At 39.5% G+C, this 17,956-nt stretch overlaps 1 protein-coding gene across 3 annotated transcripts; it reads left to right on the top strand.

Moving 5' to 3' along the window:
• Positions 1–381: 381 nt before the first annotated feature.
• Positions 382–16,076, top strand: FBXL3 (F-box and leucine rich repeat protein 3). 3 transcript variants are annotated; one of them, XM_075488390.1, is made up of 6 exons: positions 382–594; positions 3,452–3,531; positions 5,053–5,416; positions 7,863–7,985; positions 11,205–11,376; positions 15,073–16,076. In XM_075488390.1, exons 1-6 carry the CDS (start codon positions 568–570, stop codon positions 15,714–15,716), a joined length of 1,410 nt encoding a protein of 469 aa, XP_075344505.1. In that variant the 5' UTR covers positions 382–567; the 3' UTR covers positions 15,717–16,076. The 3 variants fall into 3 exon arrangements, with proteins under 3 accessions (XP_075344505.1, XP_075344514.1, XP_075344523.1); XM_075488399.1 differs by lacking the exon at positions 3,452–3,531 and having other exon boundaries at positions 383–594; XM_075488408.1 differs by lacking the exon at positions 382–594 and having other exon boundaries at positions 3,452–3,521.
• The last annotated feature ends 1,880 nt before the right edge of the window (positions 16,077–17,956 follow it).

The raw sequence follows: 17,956 nt of genomic DNA, 5'->3' as shown, positions 1-17,956 counted from the left end.
ACTGGGACGCCTCCAGGCAGCCCCGGCCTCTCCACCCCGCACTGCAGTAGCCAGGCGAAGCCAGAGGCCTGCCCGCCGCGGCGGCGCGGTGAGGAGGCGTATGCCGAGGCAGGGGCGCTCAGCGCCAAGCTGCGGCAGCCGGGGAGGCGGGAAGCGGCCGGCAGGAGGTGCCGGCTGTGCCCCGGCAGCCGCCGCCCTCAGCGGCACCGGGCGGCGCAGGCCCCGGGCGCGGCGGCCGGGCGGCCGTTAGGGCGAGCAGCCCCGCCCGCCGAGCCTCGAGGCGCGCGGGAGGAGGGGGGAGGGCGGAGGACAGAGGAGGGGAGGGGAGGGGAGGGGAGGGGAGGGGAGGGGAGGGGGCGCGCCGCCTCGCAGCCCGCCCGCCGCCATTTTGGCTGGTTTGCGTCGCTTCCGCTGCTGGGAAGTAAACAGAGAGGGAAGGAGGGAGGCAGCGAGGCGGGGCGGAACGGAACGAACAGGACGGGCTGCCGGGCGAAGGAGGCGCTGGGGTCGGTGGAGGGAGCTGATGTGGCCGGAGCGGAGGCGTCAGCGCGGCTCGAGTCCCGGTTAATGCGAAGCGCAGCAGGGAGCCGCCAGGTGAAGGGACTGGAAGGGGGTGGGCGGCGGCGGCGGCGGCGCAGCGGGACCGTCCTCTGGACCCCGGCTGCGCTGCTGATGTAGGGAGGAGAGAGGGTTCCGAGCAGTGGGGGCGGCAGGGCTTGGGGCCCTGCCCGGGAGCGGAGCGCCCGCCCGTCTGCCCGCCCGCGCTCCGCTCTGTCGGAGCCCCGCGGCGCCGCGCCCCGCGCTGGGGCTGGGGCTGGGGCTGGGGCTGGGCCAGGGCCAGGGCCAGGGCCAGAAGGAGCCGGCCCTGAGGTGAAGCGTCTCCGGGAGTAGCGGGGCTTAAAACCTGCCCTCGGTGTTCATCGGGGCTTAAAACCTGCCCTCGGAGTATCGCTGCCTCGGAGCCTTCTCGTAGTAACAGTAATAAACTGTAAATCCCTCGTTGTTTTCAGCAGAGCTAGTTGTTCGCGGCGATTAGGGCTAGGTTTGTGTCTGGGTGACCCCCTCTTTCAGTCCGTTCGCCCCATTAGCGCACGCACTCCTCCGTTTGTTTCTGGAACAGCCTTCCTTCAGGTGTAAGCAACACAACGAGCTCAGTTCGGCTTGTTCGTGGGCAAGCGTTATCAGCAGGATGTAAACAGCCGTGCACAGTTGTTTGTGGTGGTGGTTTTTTTTTTTTAACTGCCATTGTGTTCTATCTGCACCTTACTCAGCAATAAAAACAATGTTAAGCACGTGCTTTGCTCCTCCTCCCGCTTGGTGACTGAACTATATGATTATGGTTGAACATGACCGTATTGCAAGTAAGGTAGCGTGGGTTGCGCCCAGATGCAGAGTTCAGAACACTAACTTCAGAAACAAGCTATTATAACAGCTTGAGAAATTTACTTGGAAAATCTTAAGGAGTCAGGCATCCTGATTTCACCCATCTTTTTGTCCTGGTAGAGTTGGTTTGTTTTGTTGTTTTTTTGTTTTATTGGGGGGGATGTTTGGTTTTTTGTTGTGGGGTTTTTTTTTCTCCTTTCTGTCAAGATCTTAGGTTTTAAAGCAAAGTTGATTATAGCAGCAATTTGGAAAAACTGATCAGTGATAAGTGTGTCCTGAGTATGCCAGAGAGAGTTAAAAGCAAGATTGGTGGTTCAGGCGTTGTAAGAAGTGATAAGCAATCATTGTTTGAAAAATAGGTTGTACCTATACAGTAATATGCTAGCATGGAATTTTGCATCAGCATCTGCCTTGGTGAAAAGTTATTTCTGTTGGCCTCGGATTTAAAATAGTTAGATCTTGAGACTATCAGATACATCAAATGAACCGAACTGCCTAAATGCATTTGCCTGTTCCTATATGAAATTTGCAGAAAGGTTTACTCTCTTAAGTGGCCTTATTTTTTTATAAATAATTTTTAGATGACTGCAAACTTCTGTAGGCAAATCTGCGTTCTTTCAATTTTGTATTTGTTTTATTGTTAGGTGTGTTAAGAGGTTGAAACCGGTTGTGTTTTTAAAGAGCTATTCCAATACTTTAAATTCTGAAACAAGATGACAAAAATTAGATTAACAAATAAATTAGAAATTAGATGACAAAACTGTCATCTAATTCTTAAAATCATATTTTTTAGTCTTGATCTTAGACTTTTTTTCCCTCTTTGAACTTTTTCCTTGGGGAAAATGTTCCACAAGGAAGTATTTTTGAAAACTTATGATTACTGTCTGTTTTCAATTACAGGAGCATCTGAGGTGTTAGTAACAAAAAAGTTGTCTGGAAACATCTTTTCCCATCCCCTACTTTTCAAGCCACGGCACTTAGAACACATAGCATCTTATTTTCTTGGAAGACTGTGACCTGAAATTCATCATCAGTATAGCTCTAGTGATGGCTGTATATAAAAACTTGGGATAGTACCCCACAACTTCAAGAGTGGGCTTTGATCTGTAACCAGCATATATTAACTACTTAGAACTCATCAAAGTTAGTTCAGAGGTGCAGCTTGTAAGCTGGCTGGTGATGACCTGGTCCACTTCTGTCCACAGTGTCTCAGAGGTTATTTTTCCAGCTGAAAAATTCATACAGTGTTGTCAGTAGCAGCTCACTCCTGGTCTTTTCTAGAAGAAAAAAAAAATGTGTCAGATCAGTTATAGTAAAAGCTCTACTGTACATGCACAATAGCCCCTACAGTGTGACAACAGAGAAAATCCGAACTTGACCCCTTGAAGCAGTGATAAAAGTAACCTACCTAACTAGAAAATTTATGCACATATATTACCTTATTAGAAAAAGATGAGGCAGGATCTCTGTAAAGGAAGACTTGGAGAGCCAAGTCTATCAGTTAGCTTGTGTATTTTTTTTACAGATTAACAAGAGATGGCTTTGGAAAGACTTAAGACATTAAACATGCTATCCCAAATTTGGCAAGTGAATAGCTTGTGTATGGTAATTGCTCATTATAACCTAGTTGTTTGGAATATCTGTTTAGCCTAAAGTTTAAAGGAATATTGCATTTAAACTAGTTTATGACAAATCATATTCTTGGACTATGCTTAGCTGTTATCTCAAACACAAACATGACAGGTTTGCAGTGGATTTGCTAATCTAATTCTTGGTTAGTTTTTAAGTTTAATTACTTGGTTTTCACAGTTGCAAAATCCAGTTCCTTCATCTTTTTGTTAGTTGCAGATGGTTCTAAGTCACTATGCAGTTTTCTTGCTTTTCTTCTGTACCAGTGGAGTTAGTGGCTCAGCAACAGAACCCTCTCTCAGGTGAAAAGCTTGTTTCAGCACAAGAGTCATGTTTTGCATAGTCTCATAGTCATGAGCTGTGAATCACAGTACATAGTTCTCAGGAAGTAAGTACAGGTTTTTGCCCAGTAGTGTTTTCATCTTATGATTGTCCCCAGGTGCTACTGGGATTAAAAAATGAAGTTGAAAAACATCAAGACAAATGCTGTTCATCAGTCTTTCATGACAGTATGTTCAGGTTTGTTTACATCATTTTATGAATAGCTTCAGACATTAAGTGATAGCTTGCTTTTGCTATGTGAGTAGGTAGGATTAAAGTGTTTTAAAGATAGGTGAGGAGATGTTGGCTTTGAAAAAATAATCTGTGATGCAGTGGATGATAAACAGTATCATTTTTTACTTGTATATCTAGTGTATTACACTTTGTTTTTGAAAAAGACTTCTAAACTTTTACTCAGTTGCAGTACATAGCAGGGCAAGTTAATTGTCCGGATCCCAAATGAACTGTGCATATGATAATCTTATATGTGTAACTGTACTTGAATGTTAAACCAGAATGCTTTCACTGTGTGTGAAGTCCATGTTTATCTTACCGAAACCATGGGGGCTGGGGGATGTTTATACATATCAAGGCCACCCCATCCTCAGATTCTCATAGCTTTTTAGAGACTATAGTTGAGTGTATTGTAGTTTAGTGTAAGGTCTCATTCATAGTCCTTTAGGACATGATGTGCATCACATCATGGCTTTTAAAAATAAATGTTTGGATGCTAAGTTCAATTGTAAGCTGGCATGTACAAAAGAACACACTTTGATCAAAACCCAATGCTAGATTTATTTCAGATGTATGTAGTGGTGGGGTTTTTGTCCTCTAATAATGTAGTATAAGGTAGGACTTATGTAAGTGAGGCCACTATGGAAGAAGTATATGCTGCTCAAAATGAGCTAACCTTTTGCGTCAGACTTGCTGAATTTAATATGATTTTGAAGAAAGTTTGCTGAGTCTTCTGTAAACTTTTTTTGTGGGTTGAAACTTCCAGACTTACTGGAAGTCTTTCATAATCCCTATTTACTAGTTAGTTGGAAAAATGAGAGCACGCCAATGTTCTGGACGAAATATGTTTTTAAGGATACTGATTTAAAATAGATGCATATTGAAGTAACCCTTTTTTAAATAAATAAAAAGAAAATAAAGGTTCTTCCTGTCGGGGAATAAAAATGAATAGGCCAGATACCACATCTGCAAGACACAACACCTGCAAACATGCATACACTCATTATTTACTTTCTTGCCTACCTTTTGCCTTCCACAGTTTCAAATGTTGTTCCTGGTAAATAGGACTGGGACAGCAATATGAATGTCAGTGTTCACAAAATTGTTCAGAAGAATATCTTTCCATTAGTAGGAAAGTAGAGTGATAATCAACAAAACAGTAAAACAAATTAGGTTCAAAGTGTTCTCAAACACAAAAGTGAAACACTGAAAGGAGAATGACTGTTGTAAATGGATTGGCGCTGTTAATGATTAAAGAAGTAATATTAAAGGTATCTGTTTAGATGGTAATGTTATTTTTAGACTACCACTTCAAACTCATTGTTACCTGGGGTTTTTTCCTTCATGGGGGGCGGGGGGGAACCCTGCAAAAGTGTGGTTACAGAACACATGCTTTTTGACCACCACAGTTTTCTGTTAATATTGTTCTTTTCAGCTCTGTGACATTTACAAAATATATGGATTTTTTAATTATTATTTTTATAGAATGAAACGAGGGAGGAAAACTAATGAGGCCAACAGCAGTTCATCTGAAGAGACAACAGAGAAAGAGTCCAAGAGACACAAGGTTATAGATAAGAACACCATAGTTGTGCAGAGTCCTGACTGGGCAAACCTGCTTCAAGACATTATCCTGCAGGTGTTTCAGTACTTGCCCCTTCTGGATCGTGCTCATGCATCCCAGGTCTGCCGAAGCTGGAACCAGGTGTTTCACATGCCTGATCTCTGGAGGTGTTTTGAGTTTGAACTGAATCAACCAGCTACGTCTTACTTGAGGGCCACGCATCCTGAACTAATCAAGCAAATAATAAAGAGGCATTCCAATCACCTGCAGTATGTAAGCTTCAAGGTAGTGTATTTTATAGGCTTTTTAAAAGTAATTTTATAAAAATAAAAGCATCTGTTAAACTTAGTGGGGGGATTTTGTTTTTTTTTTGTTGTTTTTCCCATTTTATTCAGAATATTTTAAGGAAATATCTCATACTTTTGAGACAGTTTTGATGGTTCATCTGTATAAATATCAAAGCATGAGAAGTATGCTTTAATTAATGTCAGTAATTGAAATACTGATGATAAGTGGTAATTGACAATTGTGATCAAAACATTTTAACATGCTGAAAATTAAAGGACATCACTAAATGTTAGGAAAGGTTTATGATGTTATTTTTGTGATTAGGATTGTCAGTTATTTAAAAAGAAATATGGCAGCTCTCAGTGTGGTAGGCCTTGTTTTCAGGTAGGCCTTGTTTTCAGGCCTAGTATGCTGAAGAAGTGGGTTCTCTAAAGGGGCATATAGACATGGAGGTTACCTCCCAATTCATTTGTTTATTTGGATATATTTTCAGGACCAAAACTTGGAATAACAGTTCTGAACATACTTTTTCATTGCCTTAATTCCATTAGGTAGGGATTTTTTTGTTTGGTGTTTTTTTTTCTTTTTTCTTGTAGCATCTTAGCTGCTTGAAATTCTGCCTCAGTGAATGGGCAGAAATACTTCAGTTCTGATACTACTGTACGTGTGGGTACCTGCCTGAGAATTAAGTTTGATCAGGATGCATAAATTGAGCATTTCCACGTTTCATATCCTGTAGGGAGTTGGATCTAATATTCATGGTTAGAAAACATCTAATACACAGAGAGCAACTTCTGTACTAGTAGTAAGCAACTAGCAGTTTTAGTACTAAATTGTGTGGGATTGTCCATGTATGGCATCTACTCAGCACAGCTGCGTTTCAGTTAACTGAAAAAGTACGTGGGATTTGCACAGGATGGTGTATCTACTGATTGTGCTTGGCTGAGAAATACCATTTGGTGAGAACTGGCTTTGTTAACATCATGGAATTATTTTCAGCAGATGATAACCTTTAACATTGGCCTACATATCACTGTGTTTTGGAAGGGTGCTGTGAAACAGTCATGGCTGCGTATGCATCAGCTATGTGACAAATTTGAAAAGGAAATTACTTCTGCAGCAAGGTGGACATACTAGTTGTTTGTTTCTGAGATCTGGCAGTTTTAATGTAGGCATCATCGGCATGTGGGTAGCTGGGGCACCTCTGCCTGATCACGTGTATTGCTACTGCTTGATGCAATACCAGATACAAACTGTTATCACAAGATTTACAGGGTTTTTATCAATGTCCAAATAAAGAAAATTTATAGCAGTATTGGAATGACCTTCCAGTGTCTACCTCCTGTCTATGTTGCTTTGCACCAAGTGTTTTTGAAGGATTTCAGATGCCCTTCACTGGTAGGGTGATACCCATATCATTTCTTGAACGTGTCCCTTCAGTTGTCCTTCAGTGTTACAGAATCAACACTAGATCGCAGGAAATACTAAGTAGCAAGGATAATCACAAGGAAGTGGATATAACACTGACTGTTCACTCTGTCAAAGCTGAAAACTTGGGGGTTTTTTGTAGGCAAAGAAAGATTGGATTGTTGAAAATCGAGGTTTTTCAACTTGTGTTTGAGCAGAAAATGAACATTCATTGGACTTAGATCAGTTGCTGACAAGGTAGCATGGCTTATGGTAGGCTTAAAATTGATCTTTTGATCAAGTTTTTTACTGTTCTGTAGGTTTGCAAAGTTGTCATGCCTACTGTATATAAGAGGTTATTCAGAAAGCACATCTGAGTTTTGGGGGAAATCCACTGGAGAGGCACATTAAGTGATTTGGTTGTGCGACAAGCTGACTAATCAAGTTGGTGTTTTGGGTTGGTTTGTTTTGTGGGGTTTTTTTTTTTTTTTCCTTCAGAGTATCCATTGCATATCTGTTGTGGTATTAACGATGAAGGCCCAGTCATATAGGTCCAAATGATAACGCACTTAACTCTCCAGCAGCTCTGTTATGAGCTGAGTCACCATAAAAGGAAGCAGCTTTTTCACCCAGTAAAGGATTTATAGAATACCCGCATTTTCATAAGGAAGAATGTAAAGAGGAAGTGGGGTAGGCTCTAGGCCCAAATGAACGTCCACTTGCTTATTATTTGATGTGGATTGGATATCTTGGAACAAACTGTTTAGCTGACCCCTCACCATGCTAAATTTTACCAAAGTGTTTAGGAGAGTGGTAAATTTATAGCAAATTATCTTGGATTTTTGGTATGTACTTTTTGAGGAAAAAAGAATGACATTGATGGATTCCCGATGAGTTGTTTTGTGGGTTTTCTTGACATCACATTTCAGAAGGTAAAATGAAAAAAACATTAAAGTACATCTGCTCTACTCTGCTTCTTTGTAAAGAGTGTGTTTGATGCAGTGTTTTCTGAACAATAAATCTGTTTTGTTTTAAGGTGGACAGTAGCAAGGAATCTGCAGAAGCAGCTTGTGATATTTTATCACAGCTTGTGAATTGCTCTCTGAAAACACTTGGGCTAATTTCAACTGCCCGGCCAAGCTTCATGGATTTACCAAAGGTATTTTAATATGTATCTTTTTCTATAGCAAAGTATTGTAGTGGTTCATACAGTGTTTCTGTAACTTTATGAAAAGTTTTATTGTAAAAATATAAATCGTTGGTAAAGAAAACTTCATTACTGGGCTCTGTTAAAGGTAGGAACTAAGATGTTGTACTAAGATGGATAACTGTTTCACTTATTCTCTGCATCATGTGAGAACTTAGTCCTGACCTTGTGCTTCCAAGTCCTCCTGTCTATTGACCTCAATGTAATAGTGGGCGATATGTTGCAAGGCAGGAGGCTAGACAATTCCTGTCTGTGTAATTGTACTGTGAGACTGTGGAGGATGTTTAGGAGACGATTATATCAACTGAGTGGTAGAGTTTTATCCATGGGGACTTGCTGTAGGGATTATATTATCATTGAGCTCTCTTTAGAAAGCGATATGATCATGACTTTCAATACTTCACATCACGCAGTCAAGTGTCGGATTCTTGGGCAAAGTGCACTGTATTTCTGAAATTTTCTGTCAGATTTTTACTTTGCATGTTTACCAAAAATTAGGTTTTGTTAGAAGGCAACAAATCTCTTATATGTGCTTCTAAACAAGAATTCCTGCTAGTGAGGTAGAAATGTACTATTGCTGAGGAGCAGGAGAGCGGTTGGGGTAACCTCGGCTGCTTGCTGTATGGCAGGGACATCTCGCGTGTCTCGCAGCTTCAGTTCTTGAATCCAGTTCACATGTATGTGAAGGCCTAGATACGACTAGACTATTAGCTGGATCTCAGTGATGTCATTGCTGATGATGGCAACAAGGACAAGGAAGAACTAGGGACAGCCTCAGGAGAGGAAGTAGGCTATAGGGTTTAAGCAAGGCTAGCTACAGAAGGATTATCAATTGTTATCCTTGGCAGTGATCACAGCCACATCATGTAGTTCTCTTGAGTATGTATTTTTAAACCTTAATTTTCAAAGAGGCTTTCCAGATCTTTAATTAGTTTTTGTATGGTATTTTCCTTTTTTTATGTGCTTTGAGATGTGACTATAAGAACTTGAACAAAGAAATCCACAGTCTTAGTGTGTTAGAACTACTTTGTCCTTTCAGCTCTTGCGTATTGTTTTCTTTCTTAATCTGACTGCTGTTTTAGCTTTCTTACTTAGTTTTCACTGGAGGGGTATGGTATGGTCCTATTCAGCTTGCTGAATAATTATTTATAGTAATTCATGCTATGGTGTTATTCAGCTTCAAAGCTTCTAAAATACAGGCTTCCTTTTTTGTTCCTAATGGGTTCACATGTGGCCTTTAAAAATATATTCAAAAGGAGACAAAATCAATTCTAGGCATAATTTGCCTTTTGATGTTTACCACTCCAGTAATATTGTCACCAGCATACAGGACCAGCAATGATTTTTAAATTTTCTTAGACCAATGCTGAAACTAAAGAATTGAATTGGACCATGCGTAAGTTCTTGTGGGAAGCCGTTAGTAACAGGCTTGTTGGATGAGAAGCAGGAAAACATGAATGGATCTGAAAAATGGTTAACACTACACAATTTTTTTTTTTACTTTGCATTATCTACTTTTATTATTTGCTTTGCATTATTTTTTTACTTTGCATTATTATTATTTTTATTCTGCCTTTTTTTTTTTTTTACTTTGCATTATCTTCAACAGCACTCTTCTGATTTCAAGTAACGTGACATCTGGCAAATTTTTGTAAATCACGTTTAGTATTGTGTTGCCTAGTCTTTTCACTAAGCACATTCTACATGAATCTTTTAAAGAATCATAGTATAGGCTACGTATGTGGCGATATTGAAAAGACATTAAATCACCAACTTCTACATTTTGGGGATATTGCCTGTCTTCCATTAGCTCTTCAAACTAAGGTTTCAACTTACCCAGTTTTGTAAACATGGTTAACTTTCTTTGCCTTTCTATTTAACAGCCGTCCTAGTGAAGGGAATTACATTCTAAATACAGATAATAAAAACACAGTACTAACACTTTCAGAATACAGGGTGGAAATATTATTAAAGCACCTTTTCTTCAATACCTAACGTATATAATCAGTGTATTGTCAGTGTAGTTAGGAGTGGTCCCTAAAGCCGAAATGCCTAATTCTTCTGACTTGAACTTTGTGTTTCCAGTTGCATGAACTGATTTTGACAGTTTATGTTAATGTGAAAATTTTAATTCCTGCTCTAAACCTAATTGTGTGTGAGTTTTAGCAAAATCACAAACATATCACACAAGAATGAGCAAATATTGTTGCCAGGCTTTCTCTCATATAACTGTATTCAGGATTCTACATGTGCATGTGGCTCAGAGTGAAACAGTATTGAAATCAAAGTAGCAGGTAATTGTATGGGATACTTAATGTAGTGCATGGAGGAAGTACTTTTTTTAAGTCTTCTACTCAGTCAAACTCTTTAAGAAATCATGAAGCTAAGCTAGTTATTCACTTCCTTCATATCACCAATGATTTCTACAAGCACTGCTGTATCTGCTCCTTAGTCTGCGTTTCTCAAGTTAAGGTGTCCTCAGCTCTGTCTTTACTGTTAAGTTTCAGTGGTTACATAAAATTGCTGAGGAGCAACCTTGAGCACTGCACCTATGTTATCTATGCTGCTTAATTGGTAATTAATTGATCACCTGCTCCTTGGCTCTGTTTGGACCACTCCAGTTAGTTTTTGCAAGATAAATCCATTCAAACGCTAAATACTCGGTATGGATGGCAGGCAGGCAGTGGTACTGTTTGGCCTTGGACACAACTTAACGGTACAGGGTTGCCACTCTTGACTGTGTTTACATCTCGCCAGTGCAGCACAACTCGCCACGTGGGAACTCCTGTTCTAGAAGATGCTTCTTTTAGAGTGCAACGTGCAAATTATCCTCAAAATTAGGGTTTCTAGGTTTTCTCTTTGCTTGTGGTCTTCCTATAGATTTAAGTTTGTGTAGTGGATTGTCCTGGGTCAGGTTCTTGGTTTACGTTTAATGTTAGACATTCCGATTTCCCAAATACGTAGACTGATAGCAAAAAATTATTATACTTCCTCTACTCAAAAATATGTCAAACTTAGTATTATTTTTTAATTATGCAATATCAAAAGAATGCTTTTTCAGCAAATGCTGTCAGTAAGTAAAAGAAAACTAGGACTGCTGTGTACAGTGTAAAACCATTGAGATTTCTATTTCAGATACTACTGTTTCATTTGAACTTTTTTTTTCCCCAGTCTCACTTCATTTCTGCACTGACAGTGGTGTTTGTAAACTCCAAATCCCTCTCGTCACTTAAGATTGATGATACACCAGTAGATGATCCATCTCTCAAAGTGCTAGTGGCTAACAACAGTGACACGCTCAAACTGTTGAAAATGAGCAGTTGTCCTCATGTTTCTCCAGCTGGTAAGCTACTGTGGGGTTTTTTTTGTGGTTTTGTTTTTTAAATGTGTGCATGAAATTCTGTCTGAAACTAGTAAAATCCTGAAAAAATAGGGGTGGGGAGAGAATGAGGATGAATGTGGTATCTACAGCAACTGTCACTGAATAAACTACTAATTCAACTGGTTGTCAATCCATCCATCCCACCACTTGCAGAGTGAGTACTAAACTAATAATAACTAACCTCTTGTGGAACTTAAAAGAGTATGTATTGACTTGGTGGTGCACTACTTCTGCAATGACTATTTAAGTATTCCAGTATAGTCAAGCTTTTTGGAACGCGAGTTCCTTTTCTGTAGTTCATTATGTATGGGTTTCAAGTGTTGCAGTGTCATGGATTATGAAGGTGCTGGTTTAGTCATTCTGAAAGAAAGCAGTTTAATCTTTTGCTGGAGAGTAAGTGCAGACAGCATCAACAAAGTGGGGATGAGACTGAGCTGTGCAGAACTTCTGCCCTTACCAAATGTACTTCATTAACACTGCAGGTGTGTTTGTAGCAAGAATGAAGCCAGCTCATGTCAGAATGAAAGCACTCAGGTTGTTGAAGTTCACAGAATTAACATTTGTGGAAGATTTATGCAATGCACAGCAAGTTTAAGATTGATTCACAGCCCATCAACTTAACACTTACAGTTTTTCACTGAGAAATGGAAGAGGAATTATAAATGAGATGCTGACAACTTAGTTAAATTCCTCTTCTGAGGATAAGTAGAAACTATTGTAGTCACCATAACTTTCTTCATGCATATATATTGCAGCTGTAAATATTAGGTATATTATATGTAAAATTCACCAGCAGGACTCCTAATATGTGGGGAAAATGATACTGTAGTAGAGGGCATGTTGCTGTAGTGATAACAAACAAAACACAAACTTAATACTTTTTGCGGGTGTAGCTCTTGAACAAAACCTTGTGTTTGGTTTTGTATTAAGAAGTCCTGAAAATGCAGGTTTGTTTTGCAGCAGATTTGTTCACCAAAGTGAACAAAACCAGCGTGCTAACTGGAACGTTATTTCCTTCAGAGCTTTGTAATCGTAGATAGGGGGTTGTTTAAATTAGCTTGAGTGACTGGTTTTTCTGACTTAAAGTTTCGTTTGAGAATCCTTGTGTGTCTGAGAAGTACAGGATCCATAATGTGTCTGTCAAGAGGAAGAGGCTCCAGCAGTAATTTGTAGCTAGGCAAAGAGAGTAATTTCCGTGGACTTGGATCCGAGAGTAACCTGTCAGCTCTAGCGGGCTTTGCTGGCTTGTGGCTAATTCTTGCTAGAAGGTTTTACGGACGATCATACACTTGATAATTTGGGAGAGGGGCATGGGTTTGTGAAGTTGTTTGACTGCTGTATTCTGTTTGATGTATGTTGTACAATGTTTTAAATTGAAGGAACAATGGGTATGAAATGGCAACGCCTGTTTAAGGAACAAGGAACACAACTACTATTGTCCTTCATTGAGTGGAGGTGAATAGAATGGGATCAGACGTATTGGTGACAAAACCAGAGAGTGCTAAGCAAATGGCAGTAGGATTTGATTGCTTAACTTGGGTATGGGCGTGCCTTGAGATGGAGGAAAAAGTGGAACTGCAGAAAGGCACTGGTATGTGGATGGTTGGCTTCAGAGAAGGCAAGCTGCAAAAACGAGACTCTTGAAACAAAATGAGAAACTTTGAGCACCGAGACTTACCTGGATTTTTCTTCTAATGGAAATATTATGATTAGCAGGCTGCTGTGCATGTGGAAAAACTTCAACTGAACCAAAAGGGCCATGAGTTATGCAGAACTAATTACTTACAGATGCACTGAAAATGGTATAATGTGCCTTCAGATTGCAGTTTGGGGGTGAGGGGGAACGTTCAGTACTAGATTAGTTCTTAAGAATTTTTTTAGTGAAGGACAGTAATGCAAGTAGTGCCAGAGAGACTCCACTACTGCGGGGATAAAGGATACAGATTGATATCAAACTGAATTGCTGGTTTGGATGCTAAATTTGTAGCAAGTTATTGTCTCATCACTACACGGTTTCAGAAAATGTATCTGAATCTTGAAACTGTTTAAAATATTTCATGTGTCAACAGACCTAGGTATTATGAAGCAACATGCCTGAGTCTGTGACCCCTCCATGTAAGCAGTAGCCCTTATGGGAGTATTGCTGTAAGAGTAATTTTGTTCCTTATGATTTAAGGACAGGAAATGATTTCTGGAATGTGTAGAAGGTACACACAAGTTTGTAGTTATACTTAGTTGTTCTAATTTTGTACTCCAATCTCTTTTTAAAAAAAAAAAAAATTCCTGGATTTTCACTTCATCTTGGATACCATCCCCTCCCCCCTGAATTAAATAATGAGTATGCTTACATATCTGAACTGTTTTTACAGGAAATAGTTGCAATAAGAGTTGGGTTAAAATTCTGTTTACCTAAATTCTGTTTTTTTCATTCATTTAACAAACTTTTTATATTTGAAATGACAGTATTTGGTATAGTTAGATGAGCTTCTGATGCACGTGTTCTTGCAGATCCTCAAGTGGAAAAGACATACTTTTTTCGTATATATATTCCTGCAATGGAATATTTTTACAGTAATTTTTTAAAGTGTTTTTAGGCCCAGAATAGGCTTCTGAGTTTAACAACTGCATCTTAAAATAACTGCTGTCTTTCTATACTTCCCATTGCTTCAAAGCTGTAGTGTATTGAGCTCAGGTTCTTCAGTTGCATATTAAATGCTATGTTCTCTTCTCCTCTATTAATGGAAAGACCATATCCTGAGTTTCACACAGTTTTCTGGGTCACCTGAAATGCAGAGGACTGTATGCTTTTTTAGTGCTTTTTTCTTTTTTGTTTGTTTGGGGTTTTTTTAGTACTGTTACCAGTGTGGTACCTTTGCTTGTATCTGCAAATAGGATGAGCAGAAACCTTATAGACTGAACTGAATTCTTTTGGTCATGTCTTTGTCTTCCACGAGTAGCAGGATGTATTGATTCATTAAAGGCAGAGTCTGAAAATCGCTGTTCTAAGAATTACTGCTCCCAATTTTTAGTGTTTTCCCTCTTTTTGCTGTTGCTTTTCATAATTTAAATATTTATACTTTGCTAGAAGGAACAAGTACTGACAGCAGCAACTTCTGTATTTAATTAAAATCTAGCATTCATTTTACATTTGCTTTCCTCAGGTGACAGACTTCATTCATGGCTACTTTGTCAGCCACAGAGAGGGACAGCCGTTCTTCCAGAGCAGGCTAGGGAAATACTTTTATTATGAGTAAGCCCCTTTTACAAAAATCAATTTGAGTATATGTGGTCTTACAACAGGGCAGAACAGTCAGAGTATGCTATTTATAGATTTGTCACGTGAGAATCAACTCCCACAGGAAAGTATACAATGCAACGTGTTAACTTCTTCGTGTTTACCTAGAAAAATAGCACTGTGGTTGCATAGTGTATGCGTCTTACTGTGTAGGTTCAAAGAAGTCACAAGCTCATGTGGAAAAGATTCATATCCTGGTTGTCCAGTATGATTTTGTTTTGATGTTAGGTCTTGACTGCATGTTGAAATACGTGGTCTTTGTACCCTCTTGACATACATGAACAAACTCACTCTTATGGTTCTTGTTCAGTTACTAGGGTATTTAGCCATGTAACCCCTTTCGTACTGTTCTCTTTTCCCAGGTATCCTTTGCGTTGCTGACCAGTGTCATGGTTTACGTGAGTTGGCGCTGAACTACCACCTGCTGAGTGATGAGCTTCTGCTTGCTTTGTCTTCTGAAAAACATGTCAGGTTAGAACACTTGCGCATTGATGTCGTCAGTGAAAATCCTGGACAGACTCAGTTCCACACGATTCAGAAGAGCAGCTGGGACGCTTTCATCAAGCATTCTCCTAAAGTAAACTTAGTAATGTACTTTTTCTTGTATGAAGAAGAGTTTGACCCATTCTTTCGTTACGAAATACCTGTCACTCACCTTTACTTTGGAAGATCGGTAAGCAAAGATGTACTTGGCCGCGTTGGGATGACGTGTCCTCGGTTAGTTGAACTGGTGGTGTGCGCCAATGGATTACGGCCACTGGATGAGGAGCTGATCCGTATTGCAGAACGTTGCAAGTATCTGTCAGCTGTTGGCCTAGGAGAATGTGAAGTCTCTTGCAGTGCCTTTGTTGAGTTTGTGAAGATGTGTGGCGGTCGTCTCTCTCAGCTTTCTATTATGGAGGAAGTTTTGATTCCTGATCAGAAATACAGCTTAGAGCAGATTCATTGGGAAGTTTCAAAGCATCTCGGTAGAGTCTGGTTCCCGGACATGATGCCCACATGGTAAAGTCCTTAAAAGACTTCAGGGCGGATGGAATAGCACCTTAAACCCAAGCTTACCATATTGCAATTTACTGTATAAGCTTATTTAATACTATAGTTTTTACTGTAAGTTACTTCATTGTTTGATTAGAAAATAAATTTTTCATTTGAAAATGATTTATGAAATCCAGATTCAAAAATAGAAATCATGGATAGCTCCAAAACCCATTTTGATCCAAACAAAAATCTGTTTTCTGTTTTAGATATGCTCTTTTTCACTGACAGTGATCTCAAACTGTTATGGAAATAAAAAATGTATTTAAAATATTGAAATGTACCTGCAAAATATCAGCTTTAATATACTGTCCTTCTTTGATTTAGATACTAGTACTGAACATGATCAGATTTGATCTTAAAAATCAAACAAAACCCCACCGAAATTGCATGCTTCTGTTGCAGACTATAGCGTCTCTAAATCCAGTCACCTAGATGACAAGGTTTAAGATTATAAGGACTATTTAGTAGGCTGTGAAATATACATGTTCTTTTATATGTCATAAAAGGCAAGAGCCATACACAATAATATAGTTTAGACAATTAAAATATTAAGTCTGCTACCTTATTCAACAGGTATTAGATCCATCTAAAATGTATTTAGAGCGCAAACAAATAGTAGTGTGAGCTACCAAAAGTGGTGCGTGGGTTTTTTTTTTCCTCTCTCTGCATTTGGTTGTAGTTGCTTATGGGGTCTCAGGTCTGTGTCTAAACCTGTTTTAAGGTATTTTACGTCTAGCTCAGGAAGCAAAAGCATTCTGGGGAAAAATGTAGATACATTGTATTTTAAAACATTGGAGTTAATGAGCTTTTCTTGCACATTAACTGGTTTTGCAGCATACGGTTAGATGGAATAATGTACAGTTCATTAAATGAACCCTGCAGTGTTACATGTGGTGACATGGATGTGAACAGTGTGAGACAAGAAAGTTAAAATTTGAATGGTGACCAAGAACCTTTTAACAAAATCTTAGACCTTTTGGCTGCTTTCAGTTTGAGAGAAATGGCATTGTAACAGTTGCTGAAGCTGTATAAACTAATTGTATATGTAAATCTGTTTCAGAAATGCTTATGTATAAAGTGAATGTTTGATAGATGATCATTTTGTATACCTTTAATTCAGCTAGCTCGATCACTTCATAATATTTAAAAACCTAAAAGGAGTAAACTTGTGTGAAGTAGAGCAATAGGCAAAAATTCATTTCGAATATTTGGTAAATCAATTTTATTAAAGGAAGTTTTTAGTCTGTAAGTGGCGTAGGCAATGTATTGCCTGTGATCTGGCTGTGGCTTGTGACTTCATTTCTTACCGCCAACAGTTAGATTATTTTCTCTTTTACATTATTGATTGGTAACACTAACGTATTCACGTGACTGCTGAATGTGTTTGAATGGCATGGTCAGCCACAAGCAAGGCACAGCTGCTCCAGCTGTGGGCTGTACTGACCTTAGCTGGCAGCTGCTTCCATTTGAGCTGTACAGCTGGTTCTGGTAATAAGTAGATTTTCTTCATTTCTGCTTTCAGTAATGTTTATCCAAATGTATAGTTCAAGTGTAATACACTTATGAGCATATTTAAGTTCATAACTATATTTTGAGCAAACATTGCTCAGCGGACTGGACATCTTTATAGGGGAGTTGTATGTTTCTGTAGAGCTTTGATTCAAAAATCGCATTTTATGAAATACGAGGTTTTTGTATTAGAATTTGTTAAATTAATGTAATACTATAATTTGCTTTTATTTGTATAAAAGGTGTCAATATATTTAGTCTGTAAAAGGAAAAAAGCTGAGTGTTTTTTATATTTTGACTCTTGGAATTGCCTGTGTGACAAAGGTAGAGTAACGCTACTGATCTGGGGAAGAGGACGTGTTTTCACTAAATTAGTAATCTCCTTAGTAACGCAGCTAGAACATCTTTGGACCTTGACTGCTGGTGTCCTGACGTTGGCAAGGTAAGTTGGTCTGTTGCTTACTGCTGTGGTAGTGGGAATGACTGAAAGGCAAGACACAACCTAAATACCAGAGTTCCCTCACTTCTGGAATTCATGTCTTTGAAACCCAGTGTTCTGCTTCTCACAGAGAGAACTCCGTCAGATCCTGAGGTGGGGAACACGTTAGGAGTTGAAGGCTTTATGCTCAGTTGCAGTGGAACTGCTTTCCCCAGCAAGGTAACTGGCTGCCCTCTTCTGAGGAGGTCTGTCTTGTTGCA

The sequence above is a fragment of the Mycteria americana genome, chromosome 1, assembly GCF_035582795.1.
Source record: "Mycteria americana isolate JAX WOST 10 ecotype Jacksonville Zoo and Gardens chromosome 1, USCA_MyAme_1.0, whole genome shotgun sequence".
Lineage (NCBI taxonomy): Eukaryota > Metazoa > Chordata > Aves > Ciconiiformes > Ciconiidae > Mycteria > Mycteria americana.
The sequence above is the reverse complement of the archived record's forward strand: the minus strand, read 5'-3'. Positions and strand labels throughout refer to the sequence as shown.